The sequence below is a fragment of the Cotesia glomerata genome, linkage group LG6 (assembly GCF_020080835.1).
Source record: "Cotesia glomerata isolate CgM1 linkage group LG6, MPM_Cglom_v2.3, whole genome shotgun sequence".
Classification (NCBI taxonomy): domain Eukaryota; kingdom Metazoa; phylum Arthropoda; class Insecta; order Hymenoptera; family Braconidae; genus Cotesia; species Cotesia glomerata.
The window spans coordinates 12,110,174-12,133,329 of record NC_058163.1 but is presented as its reverse complement, the minus strand read 5'-3'; the positions used below and the strand labels follow the sequence as shown (position 1 = coordinate 12,133,329).

Here is a 23,156-nt window from a genome sequence, read left to right as displayed (position 1 = left end):
TAATCACTGATAAATGCGACAAAAATGTTTCAAAATTATAGAAAGAGATAGGTTGCGAGCAACCGTCGGTGTGAGTGAGAGCGCCGATCGCTTTACGGCGGCGGTCCCTCTCTACGCTCTCATTGGCTGTTAGTCACGTGTTCATGTACAGCTGTACATTTAAAATTATATTTTGGAGCAGGATTAATAAATATATTTATCTTTATATATATTTTATTTTTTAAGGTCGAAATGGAGTATAATATCGAAAAGAGAACATAAAGGTTAAAGTATTTATTTCTAAGTATAATATTTAAATAGTTATTAAATCGTTTATTCAATTTTCATCTTCATCGCTGCTGTTATCTGATTCTTCTTCTGTCGAATCATCACTTGAAAACATGTCTTCATCGTAACAATCGCGTTCATCAGCTGGAAAAAACAATCATGATTAATGATACGAGTAAATATATGTGAAAAGAAAATAATTAGTAAATACAAACCTTCGTTAACAGAATCTTTTTCTGTGGATGAGCCGGTTCTAATAGCATCCAAGACAGTTTGTGGCATACAATCACCCTCGAACCATTTAAATTCATAGGCGTCATCTTGCAAAGTCCAACCATGGGTTCCAGGGAACAAATATGTAGGAGTACATAGATGAGCGTTTCGCCAAATACTCGTGATATATTGAGTTCTTAAGAGGTGTTGGTGTAATTCAGCTTTACACGGTGGTAAATTTGAAGCGTCGTATTTCATAATAGTTTTTTAAAAAGGTTCATTAACATCCTTTGATTTATACGTAAGGCAAAACTTCTCGTAACGTACTTTATTTATATCCGAAATGTTCTTGTGCCCGTACAATTCACATACAAATTTTTCAAGTGTCGCAAACGTTTCATACGGTAATCCAGGAATTTTTGAATTTCCAAGATCAGTTAGCGCTTTCTGATAATCAGGATTTTCTCGAATCAATTGAAAAGGCCTTTTTTTGCCTTTTTTGAAAAAAGATGGATTATAATCGCACCCCGTAATTGCATGAAACCCGGGTAAACTTGAACAAACAGTCGGACCTAATTCAACGTAAAGTTGTGTCAGATTTAAAGTTCTTTTTTTGTTTGCAGCTCCATACTCCATGTAGATATTCAAGCTATCGCATTTTAGGTTGTCCATATTGCCAAGCATGATAATTAGAATATCAGTATTACATGATTTAATGAGAACGTTGGTAGTTGATTCAGATTCAAGTTGACAAGCATGGTAAACTAATTTGGTATCAGCTTCTTCATGATTTTCACAATATAAATTATCATCTATTGTTTGACTAATATTATTGTTTTCCAGCCTGTAGGAATAACAAAAATCATAATTCAAATTTATTATAGTTTGGCCAATGAAAGGCACCATTTCAGGTTGACGCCAATGTTCGATTAAAAAGGTTACCAAAGCCTGTTTGAATTTTATATTCTTTAATCCTTTATTAAAATCAGTTGGTCGAACTTGCATTGGTCCACTTATATTGAAATCGATTGAAGTTGTTTCATTTCTTAAATGACGTTCATAGTCTTTAATTGAGGGAGACTTGTACTGATCGAAAACGATATCAACTCGAGGAGCTTTTGTAGCTGTTAAACATGACATGATTTTTTTTTATATATTACCAAATGTTGCTGGAACATCACGTAATGTATGTATAAGGAAAAATCCATCAACTAATACAACATCAAAAGTATTAGGTATGTCCCCTGGTTGGTGATCCTTTTCAAACACCGCTACAATTGCCGATTTCTCTGTTTTGCAAATTGTACCATCGAAATGGCACAAAGAAATTGGTACTGGTATTAAGGGATAACATAAAATTTCTTCAATATTTGGAGAATGATCGATCGATAATCCCAGCATTCTTCCAAATAAATCTCGCTGCATGGTGACTTCTTGAACTTTTCCACCGTTTTTAATATTCTTTTTAGCTACTTCCGAAGAAAAATTCAGTATTTTTAATCTCGGTATAGGTTTCTCAAATCTTTCTTCAGATTCTAAGCATTCTTTAATTTAATTTTTTACGTAATTCATCACCCTTAACGTCAGCGTTTAGTAAAAACTGTTCGACTTCAAGTGAAGCAACTTTTCGAGTAGAAATGTTGAACAGTTGTTTGTCATCAAAACCAGAATCGAATGGGTTCACAAACTTGGAGAATCCATCGATAAATTTTTTGAGTTGTTTTGCATTTTTTTCTATACGATTATTTTCCAAATCAGCTGTAACATCTTGACGTTTACGTAAACCAGTTATCTCATAAGCGTATGAAATAATAGTTGATCTTATCTGATGACTTAAACTCCAGCGTTGACGAGCTGAAATTGAATTAGTAAAATTTATTATCCCAACTAATCGTTTAGCTGCATCCGCGTTAATCGTTTGTTCGAGTGTGAGATCAATCGGTTGCCTTGAAAATGATTTTTCTGTGCGCTGTATGCCAAAGTATCCTTTTTTTAATTCTTCCATTATCTCGGGATTGATTGTATCAGCATTGCATAAGTTATTATGATATCGAACTAACCATCAAGCGTAATTTTGTTGATTGAAAGCAAAAGATAAGTTAGTGATGTTGGGCATTATCTGCTTATACAACGAGAAATCTCCGGTCCTGATACTGCGACTTAGCGTTAGGTAGTATTGATGAAGAGAATGTACATCATATAGTATTGCGCAGTTTTCCATACTCGCCATTCACGCAAGCTTCTCGATATTGCATGTAAGAATCAATCAGTTTTGATATTTCAGGGTTGCCTAACAAATCAGAAAATGACAGTTGACCATTACCAAAATGCATCAGTTCAGAGCGCAAATCGTCTTCAATGACTGTTTTCTTTGTTAAAAACGACCGAAAATTCATAATTTCCAAGCCAAGTGCCATGAGTGGATGTAGTCTCTTGCATCTGTTGAAATGCTTACCATCTAAAAATGAATTGACCGATCCTGAAGCTAATAATTCAGTGTCTACGGCAACAGCTTTAAAATAGGCAAACATTATGTGAAAAGCACCTAAGTAGATAAATAAATTATCAAACCTAAGCTTCTCTGTTGCCTGTATTTGCATTACCATTTTTGCAATTGCTAAATCATAAGTGACGTTGATACATTTTTCACCTATCTCTTTTGCTATTTCTTGACTTTCTTTCAAAGTCTGAACAACCACGTCCTTTCCTGTCGGTGACTCGTTGATAGGAGCTAAATAACAAATTTTCTGTTGTGCAGTGTTGAAGTCTCCAATAAGTTTAAAGTTGAATCCGGCCCACATGGGTGTTCTGGGTATCTCCAGTGCATGTGAAAACATCCATAATACATCAATCGTTTGTGCTAATTCCAACGTAGGTGGAGCTGATAAAGATTCTTCATCCGCAGTCGAAATTAAAGTCTCAGACATTTTAATTTTCTTGGTATAAGGTTCAATTGTCGGAGTAATAACGTCGATAGATCTTCTTCTTTTTCTACCACCTTTCGCCCAAATCCCTCTTTGCTCAGAATCCTCAGAAGCTTCATCTATTTCTAACGACAATTCTTCATCAAATACTGCTGCATCTTCTTCCAAAATACGGTCTACATTTTGGTAAATAATACCAACAGTATCATGGAGAGTATCTTTACCAGAGGAAGTATCAACAAATCGATCAAAGTTATCGAAAGCAAGACCAGTATGCAATCCTTTAGTTCTTATGATACCTTCAGGACATCTAGTCGAGCGTTGGCAAGAAGTAGAAGTCATTTCTGTTTCAATTTCTTCAGCCAAATTATAGGAACAACAATGACCATACCTGTTGATTATCTCAACAACTTTACGGCTGCTCGTTAAACTTTTTAAACTCAAACCTAAAGTTAAATGCTTTTTTGTCTTAACTCTTCCATTTGTTACGTTGAATATCGCATCTTCAGCTAATGAATTACTAATTCTATTCATTTTCGCGTGTTTTCGCCGTCTACTTCGAGAACCAGCTAGCAACGTCAAGTAGAAGTCTTTCAATACACCTGGAATTAAACACTCTCCTCTCAATACATCAGTTGTACGAAGATTATCTGGCAATGAATTTTTTTTAATATTTAGTATTTTTTGGCGTAAAATAATTGCGGCGCTTTGAACTATATTTTTTTTTTCTATTAAAGAATATAAATGTTCATCAATTTTTCGACCCTTCGGCCCTACAATTTTTTTGTGATGCATCAATGTTACCTCAAGTAAGTCCCCGTATCTATCTTCCAATTTCCGCTGGAAATGAGTTTGTCCCATATCTTCATTATACTCTTCTCCATGATCAGCAGTTAATTGATAAATAGTGTCTTTATAATAATTGCATAGAGAAGAGAAAAAAAAACACTTTTTGAGCTTGGCAATATTTTCATCAATGAAATAGCAAACAGCTTGAAAAGCTTTTTCGCGATAACTTATTTTTTTGTGGTACTCAGTTTTTGGTTTGTTGTCATAAATACGCAAAGAGTTTAAGTATTCAACTCTACAAATACGGTGAGCTTTCAGATCTTCGGTGCTTTGTAAATATTTATAAACTGTTGTATCGTCTATAAATTGTTTGTAAGGTTGAAGATTTTTCAGCATTGCATCTTTTTCAATTGTGTATAATTGTATGTGCTTGCCTTTGACTTTCCGGCGAGCTTTAGTGCAAAAAATACAAACATCAGAATTAATTGATAATGCGTGGAGATCAGCTGTTATAGATTCAGGAGTCGGGTCTACATTTTCTTGCACTTCAATTTCAACAGCTTTATTAAATATTTCACTGCCACTCCCTTGAAGTTGAGGTTCAGTTTGATTAGTTTCACCAGTTTCAACGACTTCTTCAATTACATGATTATCTGAAAATAAAGCACCGTCTTCAAACTCAGAAACTACCTGAACAATTTCAATATTATCATCAACTTTATAACTTGTTGGAAGATTATCTAGAGGTAAAATAATACTGTCTTCAAGTCCTGGATCCACCGGGATAGTGTCCACGTTTACTACGTCCACATCACTTCTTACAGGAATATCTAGGAAAAAAATTTCAATTAAATGTTGATTCAATTTTTTATACAAACTTGAGATCTATGTTATAACATAATACATTCAAATTCTGATAATTATTTATGAGAAATACCTGATCTAGAAGGAGATTCCACATGGCTCGTTGACAAATTCTCCTTATATTTTTTTTTCAGACTTGTAAAATTTGATTAGCATTGCCGATGATATCCTTTATCAGCAGATACTTCTAATGGTAAAATCACATCAGAGTATTTTAATTTACACTTTTGACGGATTTCTGATACGGTTTTACATTTATTTAATGTCGTCTCGGTAAATAGATTAACCTTTTCAGCATTATGTTGCTGACAAATTACACACAATACAGGTTTCATTTTTTCAAACTGAATTTAACTCACAGACGAACTGTAAATTAGATACAACCAACCTATAGAAATGTTTTGTAACTAATAATTTTTTTAATTCACACACAAACAATTTTTAATAAACTTTATTACATTGGCTCACAATAACACAGAGGTTAACTCAAAATATGATGCGATGTATACATACGGAGAAGTACTGCCGGTAAAGCTGTACATGAACACGTGACTAACAGCCAATGAGAGCGTAGAGAGGGACCGCCGCCGTAAAGCGATCGGCGCTCTCACTCACACCGACGGTTGCTCGCAACCTATCTCTTTCTATAATTTTGAAACATTTTTGTCGCATTTATCAGTGATTAAACCCCGGAAAAAGTGTCTGGCTTTTTGCATATAATTTTTTTTATATTTAATTAGAACGTTAAAAAAAATGGCAGCGTGAATCAAACACTCCAAATTAAAATTAAAGAAAATCAACTTTGGGGTGAATTTATCCAATATGAACCCCTTCGAAAAAGTCTGCCTCGATTTATTTTATTTTTAAAATATTCTAAACTGTCAATTTTTGTTTGTTGGCCTCTGAATCAAACACTTTTTTTAGGTTTAATTTTTTTATACCTGTTAATTATGCGCAGTACCTGGTGTCCCAGGCTGGGTCAGGCAAACACAGGTAAATCTACCTCTCAATCGGATATAAATGAAATATGAAAATTTCACTGTGCATCAAACACGTCATAAAACGGGTGTTACTAGCTCTCCGACTATATTCCAGTTCTCTTTTGCACTCATTTGCGAGTACAAGATTGAAGAAAGACGAGAATAGCTTTCCATCACTCTCTTATTTTCACGTCGAATTTACAAAAGTTCTGCTGTATGAAAACAACTGAAAAATTTATTGAGTGTGGTTTTCAAGCAAACAAAATGATTAATTAATGATTCTGAGCCCTTATTGATAGTAAAAAAAGTGTTAAATTAATTAAAAATAAATAAGAATTGAATATATAGTGATGAAAATTGATATCCATTACGATTTAGGAAAATTTTTTCTTCTTTTTTAAAAATCGAAAAAAATAGTATTTATGGACGGCCTATGACCGAACCAAGCTTTAAAGTTGTTGAAAAGATATGTTTATGGTAAAAAATTTTAAAACGAATCAAAACATACAATCACTGTGAAAGAAAAAATTAGGAAAACGGTTGACCCTAGAGGCCATCCCTGCAACTTCCCGCTAATTAGTTGATTTCATAGAAATCTAACTATTGCATGGTCCTCATGACGGAAATTTCGAAAAATTTTGCTATATTCTGACATTACTCGACGAGCTGAGTCAGAAATTACATTTGGTCCAAAAGTTTATATATATATATTAGGGTGCTTTTTTTTTTTGCGACTATTTTTTTTTTCGCTTCCATCCCGAAATTTTGTTGGAAATACACCCAAAAAATTCCCTGAAAGTTTGAGCCCTTAATATTAATATTAAGTACTCCTACACAGCGTGTGAAGATTTCCCATTTGAATTATACGAGAACTTTCATTTTTTTTTTTTAAATTTCTATAGCTCAGTGGCATTTCATAGCATCGCTTTGACCATGGACGGGTTTTTTTCAGAATTAAATGCTCTACAAAAGTGTCCATTGTCGCGAAGTCGTAACACATACTGGCGGGGTAGTACGGACCGCCAAACCGAATTTTTTATAGAATTCTTGTTTTTTCACTCATTATCTCATAAACAACAAGACATACAGAAAAAATGTAAATGATAATTTTGTAGGAAATTCAATTCTCTACAAAAAAGGTCCTTAGCACCAAATCACTAAGATCGATATTTTCTGAGATATTAATCATTGAAGTTTACCTAGCATTGAATTTCCACAAAATGTTGAATCAAATCTTAAAAAATATTGATTTTTTCTTTTTAGGAGGTACAGGGAGTTCATCCTCAAAATCAGAATATGTTCGTTTCAACCCACTGGAATTTGATGATAGACTACAAAAACTTGCTGGCATCGAATGTTGCGATAATTTCATGCCTAAAACAATTTTTTCAGAATTAAATAAATAAACCCAATCGATTCAAATATTTTTCAAATTTTATATTCAGCTTCTGTTATCCAGAAGCAAAGATATTTTTTGAATTGAGTTTCCGTCAATTTTCCCCAATAAAAATAAGACAAAATGATATATATGTGTTTTAAATTTATTGGTTACAGAGACTTTAATTTTTTAATAGCGTGGGAATTTTCGACTGCGAAAAAATCGAAAACAAATTTTTTTTTTATTCAAGTCAAAATTTTTGTCAAAATTGAATAAATTTTGATTTATCTCACTTATTCAGATTTACTTGATAAAAATTTTACCAAAAATGATAGACTAATAATTAGAAAAAAAGTTATGAATCTAGAAACAAATTTTAAAATATTGAAAAATTATATAGAATTCAATTTTCAGAAAATGAGGTTAAGAAAATTAGAATTTTAATGCGAATTAAATTTTACAAGTAAGTAGAAAAAATATGAGTCTAAATTATAAGAAATTGTTTTCGATTATTAAAAAATGATTGATTGTTGAGCTTGATAATTTATAGTTGTATGTGAGAAGAAACTAACCAATTTCGTCTGTATTATTCTCATTATCTTCATTTGTTATCTCCTGTTCAGTGTCAGATTTATTCTGAAAAGTTTCCACCGGCAAGAAATTAGTAACGGGCGAGTGAAGATTGGTTTTCCCCTTTTGACACTCATTCAGAAATTGTTGCTGCTCTTTTGGCAAATTCTTAACCATTGTGGAATTCGAAATATCGAACAATTTATCTAGTTTTTGGTTAAACTTTTCAACATTCTGTTTTTGTGCTTTTGATTTTTTTTCCCTCTTGTGATGTGTCTTCACTTTTAGATATTCGGCATAAAATTTTTCCAACTTCGTAAGACTGTGCTGAGGACGTATAGTTGGAATCTTGAAACTAGCCCGAATAGTATTAGTATCGTTAATAACACTAGTAGCACTATTTCGAATAGTTAATTTTAAAGACTGATGTTTATACATAAAAAATTTAGTAAGTCACGATACGAAGGCAGCTTATTATTATTTATTTGGCTTCTTTCAAATCCAATTAAATAATTCCAAGTTTTATTACCAATTTTTTCACTCATTTTAATGATGGTTAAAGTCGACCTAACCTCAAATTTAACAAAGTATACATACAACGGCGTCACACTGATCAATGCCCACTAAGCTTTGTTCTTACTCTCGCGGGATTAGTACGCGAAAACAAAGAAAGCGCTGCAATTAAAGGGGAAATTTGTTGAACGCATTCAAGGTCAAGTGAAAGCTCAGTAGTACTACCAGAGCATGAAAAATAAACCGCAATTAATCAGTATCACAATACACAGCAACAAAGAAACATCCTATATTATTCGTAATGATCATACACAATATATTTTTATCTAGAATTTCATTGAAATTGAATTATTAAATGATAAATTCAAATATTATGGGGTGATTTAAATGAGAAATTTATTTAAAAATAAAAAACTTCAGAAAAATACAATTAAAAATTTTTTACGTTAAATTTGTAACTTAATCAATAAGTAATTACTAATTATAATTATGATACGAATAGAAAAATCATTATTTTTTAAGATTTGATTCAACATTTTGTGGAAATTCAATGCTACATAAACTTCAATGATTAATATCTCAGAAAATATCGATCTTAGTGATTTGGTGCTGAGGACCTTTTTTGTAGAGAATTGAATTTCCTACAAAATTATCATTAACATTTTTTCTGTATGTCTTGTTGTTTATGAGATAATGAGTGAAAAAACAAGAATTCTATAAAAAATTCGGTTTGGTGGTCCGTACTACCCTGCCAGTATGAGTTACGACTTCGCGACAATGGACACTTTTGTAGAGCATTCAATTCTGAAAAAAACCCGTCCATGGTCAAAGTGATGCTATGAAATGCCACTGAGCTATAGAAATTTAAAAAAAAAAAATGAAAGTTCTCGTATAATTCAAATGGGAGATCTTCACACGCTGTGTAGGAGTACTTAATATTAATATTAAGGGCTCAAACTTTCAGGGAATTTTTTTGGGTGTATTTCCAACAAAATTTCGGGATGGAAACGAAAAAAAAAAAATAGTCGCAAAAAAAAAAGCACCCTAATATATATATATAGAGTGTCCCAAAAGTAACGGACGCCATTGTAGCATCTGATAAACAAAATAATTCTGAGACGAAAAGTCCTTAGCCATTTTTTAGAGGTGTGCGAATAGTATTTGAATCGAATCGAATCGAATAGTAATAGGTGACAAATAAAATACTGCTGTGAAGCAGGAAACAATTGATGTTACTTGATATTTTTGATTTCTTAATATTGAGGATTTTTTTTTTCAACTTTTTATTTTTTTTTTCTAAACCATTCTCTAACTATACCTGATGACGTACAAAATAAAAAAAAAGTTATCAAAATCGGTGAGTCGTTTTTGAGTTTTAGCGAGACTAACGCACAGCTATTCATTTTTATACATGGGGTATTCCATGCCAAAGCGACCACATTTGAACTCGACCACTTTAAATTTAGCTGAAACTTTATCATTCTTTTCTACCTTTTGAAAAACATTTTTGAGAATTTTTTAAAATTTTTTTGTTCAATCCAAAAAAGGTTATGAATTTTTCAAAAAAATGGTTTTTTTGAGCTAGAAGAGCTCAAAAGCATATAAAACCTATCTCTTTGAGCTCGGAGAGCTCAAAACAACACATAAATTGTATTTTTGAGCTCAGAGAGCTCAAAAACGGCATAATTGCGATTTTAAGCGTCCAGATATGGAATTAGCGGGAAGTTGCAGGGATGGCCTTCAGGGTCAACCGTTTTCCTAATTTTTTTTTTACTTAATTGAAAAAAAAATTTTCTAAAATAAAATTTTTTTTTTTTTTTCAATTAAAAAAAATATAAAAAAAAATCGGCCCTGCCCGGGATGAGCGGAAATAGTTGTCAAATTGATTGAAGTTTTTTTTGAGAGAAAAAATTAAAAACAAAAAGTCACCAACTTTGAAAAAATAACGATTGTGCTTAAAAAAAACCGATTATTTTTATTATTATTATTATAAGACGATAAGTCCATCTACCTTTTCCTGCGGCATCCCACTGCAATTGCCATCGTACGATGCTGGGATATAGTTCTTCTGTTCTGAGTTCTTTGTGGCTAAGTGTGGTTGACCTTTTCCGTTAGTATAGGTTTCGTCTTTCTTCAACTAAGACTCTGAGGGGCAGAGTTCCAGAAATGACGCACACTGCTTCCTCAGATATTGTTCGGAAGGCGCAAGCTACTCTTAAGGCACTCAGACGGCATACTGGTCTAGCCTTTCTCCATGATTCTTGTAATTCTAATGCGTCAGCCCAAATGGATATTCCGTACGTGAGCACTGATGTGATCACAGATGATAATAATAGTCTTCTGCTCTGCTTTGGACCTCCGACGTTCGGCATTAGTCGTGATAGACTAGCTACCACTGCTGATGCTTTAGTACTCACATGTTCGACTTGTTGTTTAAAGTTCAGTCAGGCATCGAGCATCACTCCCAGGTATCGGATGAATGGTTGTGATGTAATTTCATGTTCTCCGATTTCTAATTTGATTGTTTCTACTGCTTTCCTGCTAGTGATAAGTACTGCTTCAGTTTTATGCTTGGCCAGCTCCAAATTCATCATATTCATCCATAGGTTGATGCGGCCGAATGTAATGTCAAAGGCCAGATTTATCTCTTCCAGATGTTTCGCGACTATCACTACAGCTACATCATCAGCATATGCAACTAACTTGACCTCTGATGGCAATGCGATTCTCAGGAGTCCATCGTACATGATGTTCCACAGGAGTGGTCCAAGAACTGAGCCTTGTGGTACTCCTCCAGTGATATCGTACTCCTTCGGACCGTTTTTCGTGTCATACTTCAGGACCCTATTCGAAAAGTAGCTTGCTACCATTCGAAGCAGGTATTCTGGTACTTTTTTGTCTTCGAGAGCTCGCATAATGCAGTCCCAGTTGGCAGAGTTAAAAGCATTCTTGATGTCTAAAGCAGCTACCAAACAATACTTTTTCGTACCACCTTTCCATCTCTTCCCGGCGATTGCCTCATTGGCTGTATTGACGACCAGGTTGATTGCATCAAGGGTTGCTCGTCTTTTCCGGAATCCATACTAGTTGTCTGATAAGAGTGCATCAACAACAGCTTCTATCCTTTGATGAATTATACGCTCTAGTATCTTGCCCGCCGTATCTAACATACAGAGTGGGCGGTAAGATGATGGCTCATCCGGTGGCTTTTTTCCCTTTGGAAGTAGTACTAATCTTTGCTGTTTCCATCTTCCAGCAAAGATCCCTTCTTTGATGCACGAATCGTAGGTCTCTAAGAATAATGCTGGCGCTGCTTTAATAGCTGTTTTTAATGCAATGTTCGGGATTCCATCCAATCCAGGCGCCTTATTATTCCCTACACGTTTACATGTCTCCATAAGTTCCTCCTCTGTGACAGGTGGAATGTCTTCGTGGTTGAGCTGCGGTGATGAATAGGCGAACTTACGTTGCCTCGGGAACAGCGTGGAAACAATCCTCTCTAGGAGCTGCAGGCATGTGGGTGACGGCATTGACTGGCATTTTAGGTGGGTCATGACCACCTTGTACGGCCTACATCATGGATCTTTCTCTACCTCTTCTACGAGCTCCTTCCAGCAGCGTCTTTTACTCTCTTTGATGGCTTTATTCAATTCTCGACGGGCCTTTTTGTAATCTGTCAATAACACTGCAGAGTTAGGTCGTCGATAGCCCCGCTGGGATAATCTTCTTCTTCTAAGACACTCTTTACGAAGGGTACTGATGGTGTCGTTCCACCAGTGGACCGCCGGTCGTTGATTCATATCCTGTTTTCGAGGCATAGTGGCGTCGTAGGCCTGGGAGACTCTTCTCATTAGTTCCTTCGTCTTCTGTTCAGCACTGCAAGTGGTGATCGGATCGTTGTCTAACGCCACGACAAAGACATCTGGGTCAAAAGATTTAATTTTCCATCCAACTGCGTTGGTCTGTCTGGTTGCTCTTCGTGGATTCTGGCCAGTCGATACTTCCCAAAGTATTGCACTGTGGTTGCTGGCAGTGTAGGTGTTCATAACCACCCAGGAATAGCTCCCTTTCAATAGACTACTGCTGACGAACGTTAGGTCGACAATTGAACTTGCCTCTCCTTTGGTGTATGTTGGTGCATCGCCGGTATTGAGGAGGACTACGTCCAGTGTAGCCATTGCTTCCAGTAGTGCTTTTCCACGTGGATTAGTGAGCTTGCTGCCCCAGTCCACCGCCCAAGAGTTGAAGTCTCCAGTTATTGCCACGGGAAAATATTGGCTTTTATCTTCGACTAATCGATCAAGAAACTCTAAAAATTGTTCCATAGAGAAACTAGGCGATGCATAACAGCTGTAGAAACGGATCCCATCTACACACGCAGCTACAAAACCAGCCTCTCTATTATTGACGACACTCTGAAAAGGAAGTTTGCCACAGGACTAGACGACAGCTTTGAGGGTGCTGTCCGTTTCCCATGGTTGGGTACTAAGGTGTTTATATGGTTCTGCAATTAGCACTAAATCTAGCTCTAGTTCGCGCGTGGTCTGAACAAGCAGGTCATGCGCGGCCTCACAGTGGTTGAGGTTGAGCTGCAATATCTTCATGTTCTTTTGTTTGTTATCTTCTGAAGCGCCTCCTGGAATATCGGACACCTATTAGTGCCGGCATACTGGGCGAGGTCTTTTGTTTCTGGATTTTCCGCGCAAATTGCACATTTAGCTGGATTTTTACATTCAGCGATCTTGTGTCCTTCTTGACCGCATTTGATGCAGTGATTAGACCTGTTTATTTCATTTTTGCACTGTGATCCAAAGTGCCCGAAGTGCCAACATTTAAAACATTAGATCGGTCTCGTCGTCGCTCTTATTCGACAGTTAACCCAACCAATTCGGATCTTGCCGTTTCCGTCCAGTAATTTTCGCGCTGTGGTCGCTGGTAGTGTGACTGTTGCCATCTGCGTACCTCTAAAGGCCTTACGGATCTTTATTGCCTCTAGCGGTATTTCACAGGCTTCTCCGACTTCTGTTTTCAAGGCGACCTGGATGTCTTCCTTCGTCGTCATGTCATCGATGTCTCGGATCTCGATGGTCTCCTGTGGCCCTTTACAGATTACTTTGGCTTCTGCTTGAAGGATGCCCGCAATAGTTTTCTGTAAGGCTTGGCCTTTGTCGGTGTTCTCCCTCGATAGCGTAATCAGCATGTCTCCGGCATTGGTCCTGTGGATTTTTTCGACCGTATTGCGGACCTGGTCTTCTGGGACGTCTTGTTTGATACGACGTAGTATCTCGGCATACTTGGCCTTATCAGCTAGGCGGATGATTAGCGCGTCAGGTCTGATCCATTTGCGCGGTTTTTTCCGCTTAGGCTCTGGCCGAGATTTGTTCACCGGTTATTTTGGTAACCGCTCTCTCGCTTGCTCCTTCTTCTCCTTCTTGGATTGGACCTTCTGCCATTCAGTCACCTCTTTTTTTCCGGCGTTCTGCACTGCCGTGTTTTTCGGAGGGCTTGGTTTCAGGTCCTTTTTCTTCACAACTTGGCAGATCGTTGGGTCGGGAGAAGATCGATCTTTTCTCTTAGTTGGCTTGCTGCTGGTTCTGCTTCTGTCTCCCGCGACTGATTCACCGTCACCTTCGGCTCCAGTGTCCATTGCTTCTTCATTCACGACAGTTGCTTGAATGCTTTTCTCCGGTGTAGTGCGAGAAGTGCGTCGTACTGTTAAACGCCATTCTTCATCGAGTTTCTTGAATCTCTGGAGGGCATTGGCTACGCTGGTCGTCTTGGTCTTAATCTCCTTGTGGATATTGACCTTAGATTGGATGAAGTCATTTAGCTCACTGGTCAGCTTTTCAAGGCGTTCCAACGCTTGTGACCGCTTCATTTCAGCGCTTGCTTCAATCGCTGCTTGTTGGGCATGAGGCCCGTTTTCACTATTGTTGTTTTCCTGAATTTTACTCATACTTTAAAAATTCACCAGCGCATCGTACGGAGTGGAGCGGGTTGTCATAACTAGGACCAGGTGTACCCTCGGAGATAGTACTCCTACCCCAGTTCCCTGAGGCCTAGCCAATACTTAGCCAGTCCCGGAATACACGGACGGACTAGACTCGCTCGGAGCGGTGAAGATTCCGATCTCTAACACTCACTGCGTACTTCCTGATCAAGGCCCGAAGTGGCTGGCTCCTGATCCACTGCTGCAACTTACACCTCGGCAGAGCAAGCTCACATCAGCCGTGGCCTGCATCGTCGGAAACTACGACACGAGGTTCCGGTTACTCCCAGTGGGTCACATCAGGGAACGATCGTCTTGTTAGGTCAGTTAGTGTGACCAACCCATTAAAGGGGAGTTTTGTCCACGGGTACGTATTTTATTACTTAGAAGTTACTTGGAAGTTATTGGTCTTTACACCGTTTTTCGAAAATCGAGTTTTCATCAGTTCTCGACGTTTTGAGGTCCTAGGAAGCTTCCCTGACTATTCCCGCGATGGTGTCTGTATGTGTGTGTGTGTGTGTGTGTGTGTGTGTGTGTGTGTGTGTGTGTGTGTGTGTGTGTGTGTGTGTGTGTGTGTGTGTGCGTTTTATAGAGGAGGTAAAATACGTTTACGTATGCCAGGACTTGGTGTTGTTGCCAGGACTAGGTGTTGGTACCTGGGTATGTCGGACTCAGAAGACAATATTATTTTGCAACAATACCGACTAAACATTCTCCTCTCTCGTTTACCTATAGATGATACAGGGAAGACTGGATCAGGACCGCGTTAGCATTACTTCAATCCAGTCCATGTTGTGCCTTACGACACCTACTTCTTGTTATTACTGGTTTCTAATCCCTTCCTGCGATTTTTTCTTTCAAGAGACGCTGCGCGTAGGCTACTACAGCTGTCCAGTTTTCTTCTTTTTTGATCATGCAGGTTACCAAGCTCTCAGGGGAGAGCGCGGTGCCCATTGTTTCTTCGGTGCAGATTCTATCGTCCTTCCATCGATCACACTCGAAAAACGTGTGCTCGGCGTTGTCAATTTTGTCTGGACAGTATTTGCACGTTGGTGTGCTGTGCAAACCCATCTTGAATAGATAGGCATTGAACTGCCCATGTTTCGTCAGTAGCTGGGTCAGAAAGAAGTCCGTGTCCCCGTGCTTCCGAGAAAGCCAGACGTTGATGTTTGGGATCAATCGCGCTGTCCATCTGCCTGTCTCTCCCGACGTCCATCGGTCCTGCCACTCTTGCTGCGTTTCCGTTTTTATTCTCGTTCTTGCCTGCTTCATGTTTTCGACACCGATTTTAGCGTCGTAGAGTTTTGCTCTCTCGAACGCTAATAGGTCGATGGGCGCAGCTCCCGCAATGACCAATACAGCTGTTTCGGAAACCGTGCGGTAGGCGCAGGCAACTCTGAGAGCGCCTCGCCGCTGCACTGCTGCCATTTTCCGCCGATAGGTTTTCTGCTTTAATATATCTGCCCATATTTCCGCTCCATAAAGCAGTACCGAATTGACTGCTTCCAGAAGGACTCTCCTCTTTTTGGTTCTTGGTCCCATAGTATTCGTCATAATTCTTGCTAGGCTAGACACCGTCTTGCTGGCTTTCTGGCATGCACTATCGAGGTGTTCGCGGAAAGATAGTTTCTCGTCTATCATTACCCCCAGATAGCGCAGGGCCCTTGTTGACGTTAGCGTTATTCCTCCTATGTCCACAGCAAATGGTTTTGGGAACCATTTTTGGCGAGTCAGAACGACCATCTTGGTTTTGTGTTTTGCGAGTTTCAGGTGGTGTTTATCGAGCCAAGTCTCGACAGCATCAATGGTTTCCCGAACGAGTAGTTCGGCCTCCTCTACGCTGTCTACTATTATCGTGGCCGCGACGTCATCTGCAAAGCCCGTTAGCTCCACTTGCTTTGGCAACGGGATTTCCAGAAGCTCGTCGTAGTCCGCGTTCCATAGATCGGGCCCCATTATTGAGCTTTGCGGCACGCCAGCCGTTATGGCGTATTCTTGTGGACCTTCCGTGGTTTCTGCTATCAGCTTTCTCTCGTCAAGGTAGTTGTCGACTAGTGCCAGATTCTCCGGCTCCACGTCAAATCTGTGCTCCAGGGCGTCCAAAATATCTCTCCAATTTGCGCTGTTAAAGGCATTTCTAATGTCTAGCGTGAGGACAAGACACACCTTGCGGGCTTTGAGGCTTCCAGTCCATGCTTCTCTCGCTGTCGCTACGACTTTCTGGATCGCGCCGACTGTTGAACGTCTTTTCCGGAAGCCGTGTTGGTTTGCGGCAAAACCTCCAGCACGGTCTATGTCGTTGTGAAGTCTCCCTTGTATGAGCTTCTCGAGCAGTTTTCCAGCAATGTCCAGCATACAGAGTGGTCTAAACGACGAAGGTGTTATGGGGGTTCCCTTACCTTTGTCTAAGAGAACTAATCTCTGCCGTTTCCAGACCACGGGAAACGTGCCAGTTGCCAAGCATGCGTTGTAGGTGTTCAGGAGTATGTCTGGGTATTCCAGGGCTACAGTTTTGATCACCGATGCCGGGATGCCATCAGGTCCAGGTGCCTTTCCTGTTTTGAGTGACTTGGCCGCGTCTTGTAATTCCTTAGTTGTGAAGGGTGTTACTTCGCTGTTCTTAGTGTAGTGTTTCTTCTCCCGCGGTGGGTGTTTGGGGAAAAGCTCCGTTACAATGCTCTCCATCAAGGCAGGAGACTTCGGCGCCTCTGGTGAAGCCTTTCCAAGTCGTTTGGCGACAATTTGGTAGGCTTTACCCCAGAGGTCATTGTCGAGATCGTTGCAGATCTCTTTCCACAGTTTCACTTTACTTGCTTTAATGGCTCGGTTTAGCGTCTTTTTGGCCTGCTTGTACTCTTTTGAATACAAGTCCTGGCTTGGGGAGCGTTTCGTAGCTCTCGTTGCTCGGCGACGAAGCTGATGGCATATTTTGCGAAGTTCTGCTATGTCTGCTGACCACCAGTACGCCGGCCTGTGGAAGCTCTGGTTTTTCAGCCGCAGCATATAGGCGTCACATGCAGCAGTAATTTCCTTCATCGTGTTTAGCACTGCCTTTTCCGTCTCGCTGCAGGTATCCGGTGTCGGGTTGTTCTGGAGGATACACCAGCTTCGTGCGAGTGAAGCTTGCAATGCCTCTGGATCAAGCCTTTTGGCATTCCACTTCCGCTTAGAAACGTCACGTTGTAAAACCGGAGCAAATGCCAATCCAACGCTGAATGTCACAAACTGGTGATCACTGCCACTGTATTCTTCGGATACTGTCCAGTCTTTAATCATGTTGGCAGTCCTTGGAGTCGCCAATGAGATGTCGAGGATGGATTCTTGGTACCCTGGTCTTCTAAAGGTCGTGGTGCTCCCGGTGTTCAGCACTATGAGGTCGAGTCTAGCCACGACGTCAGCGACCTCGTTTCCTCTGATGTCGGAGAAAGCAGCGCCCCACTCAGCCGATTTAGCGTTGAAGTCTCCGGCTACGATAACTTCGCCGTCGAACTTTGTGACCGCATCTTCTATATTTGCGAGTTTCTGTCGGAACACACTAATCCCTTCGTTAGGTGAGAGATAGACGCTCATGAAGTAGGTTGTGGGAGTTTGAATCCAGACAAAACCTGCTCCACCTCCGCTGTTGTTGACGGTAACGTTCTTTGTGTTCACAATCCAAATTGCTGCCATGCCAGTTTCGTCTGCGAACCATGTTTTACCTTCGATGTTTAGATATTGCTCGCAGATAAAGCAGACGTCAATTTTATCTTCGAAAACACGCTGGCGCAGCAGGTTTTGCGCCAAGGCGCACCTATTCAGGTTGCCTTGTAGTATGCGTATCATTTCTGACCTTTCGTGGCTTCTGCAAGTGCTTTGCGGAATGCCTTACACGCTCCAGTGCCAGAAATATGGCATAGACTATCCTGGGCATCTTCGTCCGAAGCACAAAGGAAGCATTTTAACTTCTCTGTGCAGTTTACGGCCTTGTGGTTCTCTCCGCCACATTTGTAGCAGCACCTGCTTCTGTCTGGTCCCGCACACTGACGTGTTTGGTGTCCATAACCAAGACATTTAAAACAACGTGTTACTTTTACTACTGGGCGTATACGACAGTTCACCAAACCGATCCGTATACGGGCCTTGTCAAGGGCCTTAATCGCACTGGGCTCGTCTAGTTCGCAGAAGGCTGCCCGATTACCTCGTGGTGTGGGTTTTGTCAAATTTACCCGTTTGACCTCCAGGTTGTCAGTGAATTCACGTTTGAGTGCTTCACGGACTTCGCTCTCGGTAGAGATTTCATCTAAGTCGAGGATCTCGATCGTTGTTGTTGGTGTTAGCATCTTGACTGTGCCGATGTTTGCAGTGGCTGCCCTTACTACATCGGTGAATGCCTTGCTGTCTTCGGTCTTTCGAGCCATTTCAAGGAGAACGCCTCCGTGTTTCGTCTTTTTAATAGACCTTATATCTACGCCCGTCTCGACAGGGCTTACCCTGGCCTTGATTTCCTTCAGGAGATCGGCGTATGTTCGCCCTTCAGCTGGTTGGACTAGGACAGCTTTAGTTCTTGTCTTCTTCCTCCTTGGTTTCTTGGAGCCACCGCTGTTTGGCTGGTCTTGGGCTGTAGCAGCTTGAGTCACTGGCTCCTGTTCTTTCTTTTTCTTGTTTTGCCGAGTCACTTTGGTCCAGGTATCATCCCGGGCTGTCTTTTTCTGTGCTGGCTTGTCAATATCTGAGGAAGGGCTGGGCGCGGACAGCGGCCTCTTCTTGTTGCCATCTCCTTGCTGTGGTAATTTCTTAGGAGTGGTCAGAGGTGGCTGTGATTTTTTGTTCAGACTCGGAGATGTTTGAGTCGTTGTGTGTGTGTGTGCGTGTGTGTGTGTGTGTGTGTGTGTGTGTGTGTGTGTGTGTGTGTGTGTGTGTGTGTGTGTGTGTGTGTGTGTGTGTATAAACCTCTTATAACTTCTGAACGGCTTGACCGATTTGATCGCAGTTAATGTCATTCGAAAGGTCTTCGCCAAACTTAGATTTCCTGAAAGTCGGAACCGATTCGGACCAGTAGATTTCGAGAAATCGCAAAAAAAGTGAAAAAAAAATTTATTTTTTTTCATTTTTTTTAAATATCTCCGAATTGGCTGAACCGATCGACCTCAAAAACTCATTAGCTCTTAACCTTGAAAGCCTGCATCGATAACCATGAAAAGCGTCAGAATCGGTTGATGCGTTCGTGAGATATCGTTGTCGAAAAAAATCGAAAAAAGTGTTTTTTTGTAATAACTCCGAAATGTTTCATCAGATCAATTTTTATATTCTGAATTATTTATAGAGCTTAAAAAACTACATCTATCGCTGCCAATATCGTGAAAATCGATTAATTCATTCAAAAGTTATAGCAGTTTGAAAATTTAAAAATCGTGTTTCATCAAACTTTGATAAGATTTTTGAGCTCAAAGAATTCAAAAGCATAGGAAAGCTGTCTCCTTGAGCTCGGAGAGCTCAAAATAACATATAAATTGTATTTTTGAGCTCGAAGAGCTCAAACACGTCATAAGTGCAATTTTAAGCGCCTAGGTATGGAATTAGCGGGAAGTTGCACGGATGGCCTTCAGGGTCAACCGTTTTCCTAATTTTTTTTTTTAATCATCCCTTAACTATAGCGAACAAAACAAAAAAAAATTTTTCAATCGGTCCACCCGTTTTTGAGTTTTGGTGAGACTAACGCACAGCAATTTATTTTTATATTTTTTTATTATTCGATGATGATTGATGATAATGATTTTTTTTAGCTAAACTGTTGGGTTTTCCAAAAAAATTTTTTTTCTGAATCATCTTTGAACTACAGCAAACAAAACAAAAAAAACAATTTTGAAAATCGGTCCAGCCTTTTTTGAGTTTTAGTGAGACGAACGCACAGCAATTAACTTTTTTTTTTTAATTTTTTTAGCTGAACTTTCGAGTTTTTCAAAAATTTTTATTTTTCTAAACCATCTCTGAACTGTAGCGAACAAAACGAAAAAAAAATTTTGAAAATCGGTCCAGCCGGTTTTGAGTTTTAGCGAGACTAACGCACAGCAATTTATTTTTATATATATAGATTTTGATTTCTTTGGGAATTTCAAATTTTTTTTTGAAAAATTTCGCGTTGAAACTTGTTTCAGACGAATAAAAATTTAAATATACATTCAATCCGAATTTAATCCCAATTTTTTGTGTACTACACCGCGCTACAACTGCTTTTAGTTCATTCAGAAATGCATCCACGCTAACGCAAATTTTTAATTTTTTTAATATTTTTTACTAGCTTAGATGGTAGCTATTATTATTACTGATGGTAACTGTAACCATCAGGTTATATTAGGAATTACGATTTTGATAATAGTAGTAACTAGTTAAAATAATAATAGCTATTATTACTGATTACCATCATAATAGTAGTAGTAACCATCAGGATGGTAACTACTACAATTCAGATGGTTTACATAATAATTTAAATAATATTTACTACTATCGAATTCAGTTAATAGATTTTACCATAACTAGATAGTAAACTCTACTATAAAATTTTCTCCGTGTATATGATATTTCTCATATTTGTGAAATAATAAAATATATAAAAAATTCGTGTGGGCTGTATAAATATTACTATAGTGTAATATAGCTATAGGCTTAATTTATTCGAGTTAAGAGAAAAATAAATGAATTTAAATAATTTTAGCTAGAAATAAAGCTAAAGAATTTCCAAATGTAGTCTATATTTACACTCCTTCAATGTCATTTTTTAAAAAATCGAATTTTCCCGGAAAAATGTCAAAATGGCGAGGTGCCCCGAGGCGGGGAGTCTGAATACACAATGAGATATTTATTACAAATAATAAGCAGACTTTCCCAAGTTGAAAAAATTAACTTGAATGAACTTAACTGCTATACTAAAACAATTGATTTAAGCTCATGTAAGTTCATTTTCCCGACTCGGGTTACTATCGAATAATTATGAACACTTCATTTAGTCAAATAAAATGAAACGAATTAATTTTTACACAAAAATTATTCAGTTTATCAACAGAAAACGGCTGTTTGAATTATTTGAACTATTCGAACGATTCGAATTATTCGGACTATTCGAACTATTCGAATTATTCAAATATTCGATTCGAATTCGAGGCGAATAATTCATAAACTCGAATATTCGCATACTCCTATCATTTTTTAATCAGACGCATAGATAATTAATTATTAATTAAAATAACGTCCTTTTATGCGTTAGAGAGAGAGAGAGAGTACTAGTGTCTAGTCAAGTGCGTTCCTAACGAAACGCTTGCACGTGTGAATGTGTAAATAAATATGTGTGACTACGTTAACTATAAAAGCTAGTTAGTCATACAGTTAGTTGTGTCTTTGTTTAGCACATACTTTACTGGACACTGGCGCTCTCTCTCTCTCTCTAACAAATAAAGAGACGTTATTTTTAATTAATAATTAATTATCTATGCGGTTAATTAAAAAATGGCTAAGGACTTTTCGTCTCAGAATTATTTTTTTCAGCAGATGCTACAATGGCGTCCGTTACTTTTGGGACACCCTGTATATATATATATGCATACTCCGTTCGAAAGATAAGTAAATGGAAAAAATGGTTTCTCAAGATAATTTCCGAATTTCTAATTAGATCGATTTATATGATTTGGTTACTTTTTAAATTCTTATAAATAACTGCATTGAACGCAGAGCATTTCAATCGATTGATGAGTAGATTAGATTTTACTTGGCTCCTGGAAGTTCCCTATTCGGCCGCTGTACTAGATGGTAAGGTGTCTGTTTCAATCTATTGAATTGTTTAAAAAATTCCACAATTCAAAACTTAAAAAAACAATGAAATAAAAAGTGTTTTTTGCAAGTATTACCAGATTTTTAGCTGAAGACTTCAAAAATTTATTAAAGTTTCATTCATGAGCTCATCAGTAGATAGCTCGAAACTGTTTTGAAACGTAATTAATAACTGAGTGATCCACAGATTTTTGAGAGCCTTGAGATTGAAAATAGCGAAAAGTTTCAGGGATAATTTTTAAGGTTAGTTATTTTAAAAATTTTATTTTATATTTTTTCGAAAGCAATCACAGAAAAATGCTGGTTTTTTGTTGTTATTATTTTTTTAATATCCGTTTTGAGAAGTTACCTTATAACTATAACGATTGAACCTGATAAACTACACGGAAAAAAATTTCTGGGAAAATTTACGATACAACTATTGTAAAGCTGGACTATACTTTTATTACTATTAATTTTCAAATATTTTAGAAGAAAATTTACTATTTATTCATGAAATTTTACAACTTACTATTGTAAAAAGTAAGATATTAAAATTTATAGTGCTGCCTCTGTTATCTTTTCAATAGAACTATAACAAATTTTACAATAATTGAATTGGAATGTTTCTCAATTAGTGTGAGTGATGGCCGTGCACAGCGCTAGACTCCGAGTTTATGTAAATGTTAAAGGACAGGGGTATTGGTTTACCTTGGATAGCGTAGAGGGAGAGTCTCTGGCTGCTATCTAAGAGTTCTGGGTTCGATTCTTTGATAGGACGAAATTTCCAACCTCTTTTTTCGGTTACTGTATAGGTATAAATTAGCCCAACCTCCTATCTCTCCTTCCTCCCTAAAATTTATTTAAAAAAAACCGACTGTGAATTTTTA

At 38.1% G+C, this 23,156-nt stretch overlaps 2 protein-coding genes across 3 annotated transcripts; both read right to left on the bottom strand.

Moving 5' to 3' along the window:
* Positions 1-255: 255 nt before the first annotated feature.
* On the bottom strand, positions 256-1,757 carry LOC123266847. 2 transcript variants are annotated; one of them, XM_044731295.1, is made up of 2 exons: positions 483-1,757; positions 256-411 (listed from the first exon to the last, which is right to left on the bottom strand). In XM_044731295.1, exons 1-2 carry the CDS (start codon positions 736-738, stop codon positions 317-319), a joined length of 351 nt encoding a protein of 116 aa, XP_044587230.1. In that variant the 5' UTR covers positions 739-1,757; the 3' UTR covers positions 256-316. Both variants share the same exon structure in this region; 1 of them encodes a protein (XP_044587230.1).
* Positions 1,758-7,265: 5,508 nt separating this feature from the next.
* Positions 7,266-8,440, bottom strand: LOC123267920. The gene is made up of 2 exons (XM_044732808.1): positions 7,988-8,440; positions 7,266-7,411 (listed from the first exon to the last, which is right to left on the bottom strand). The coding sequence occupies exons 1-2, from the start codon at positions 8,421-8,423 to the stop codon at positions 7,266-7,268; spliced, it is 582 nt and encodes a 193-aa protein (XP_044588743.1). The 5' UTR covers positions 8,424-8,440.
* Positions 8,441-23,156: the final 14,716 nt, after the last annotated feature.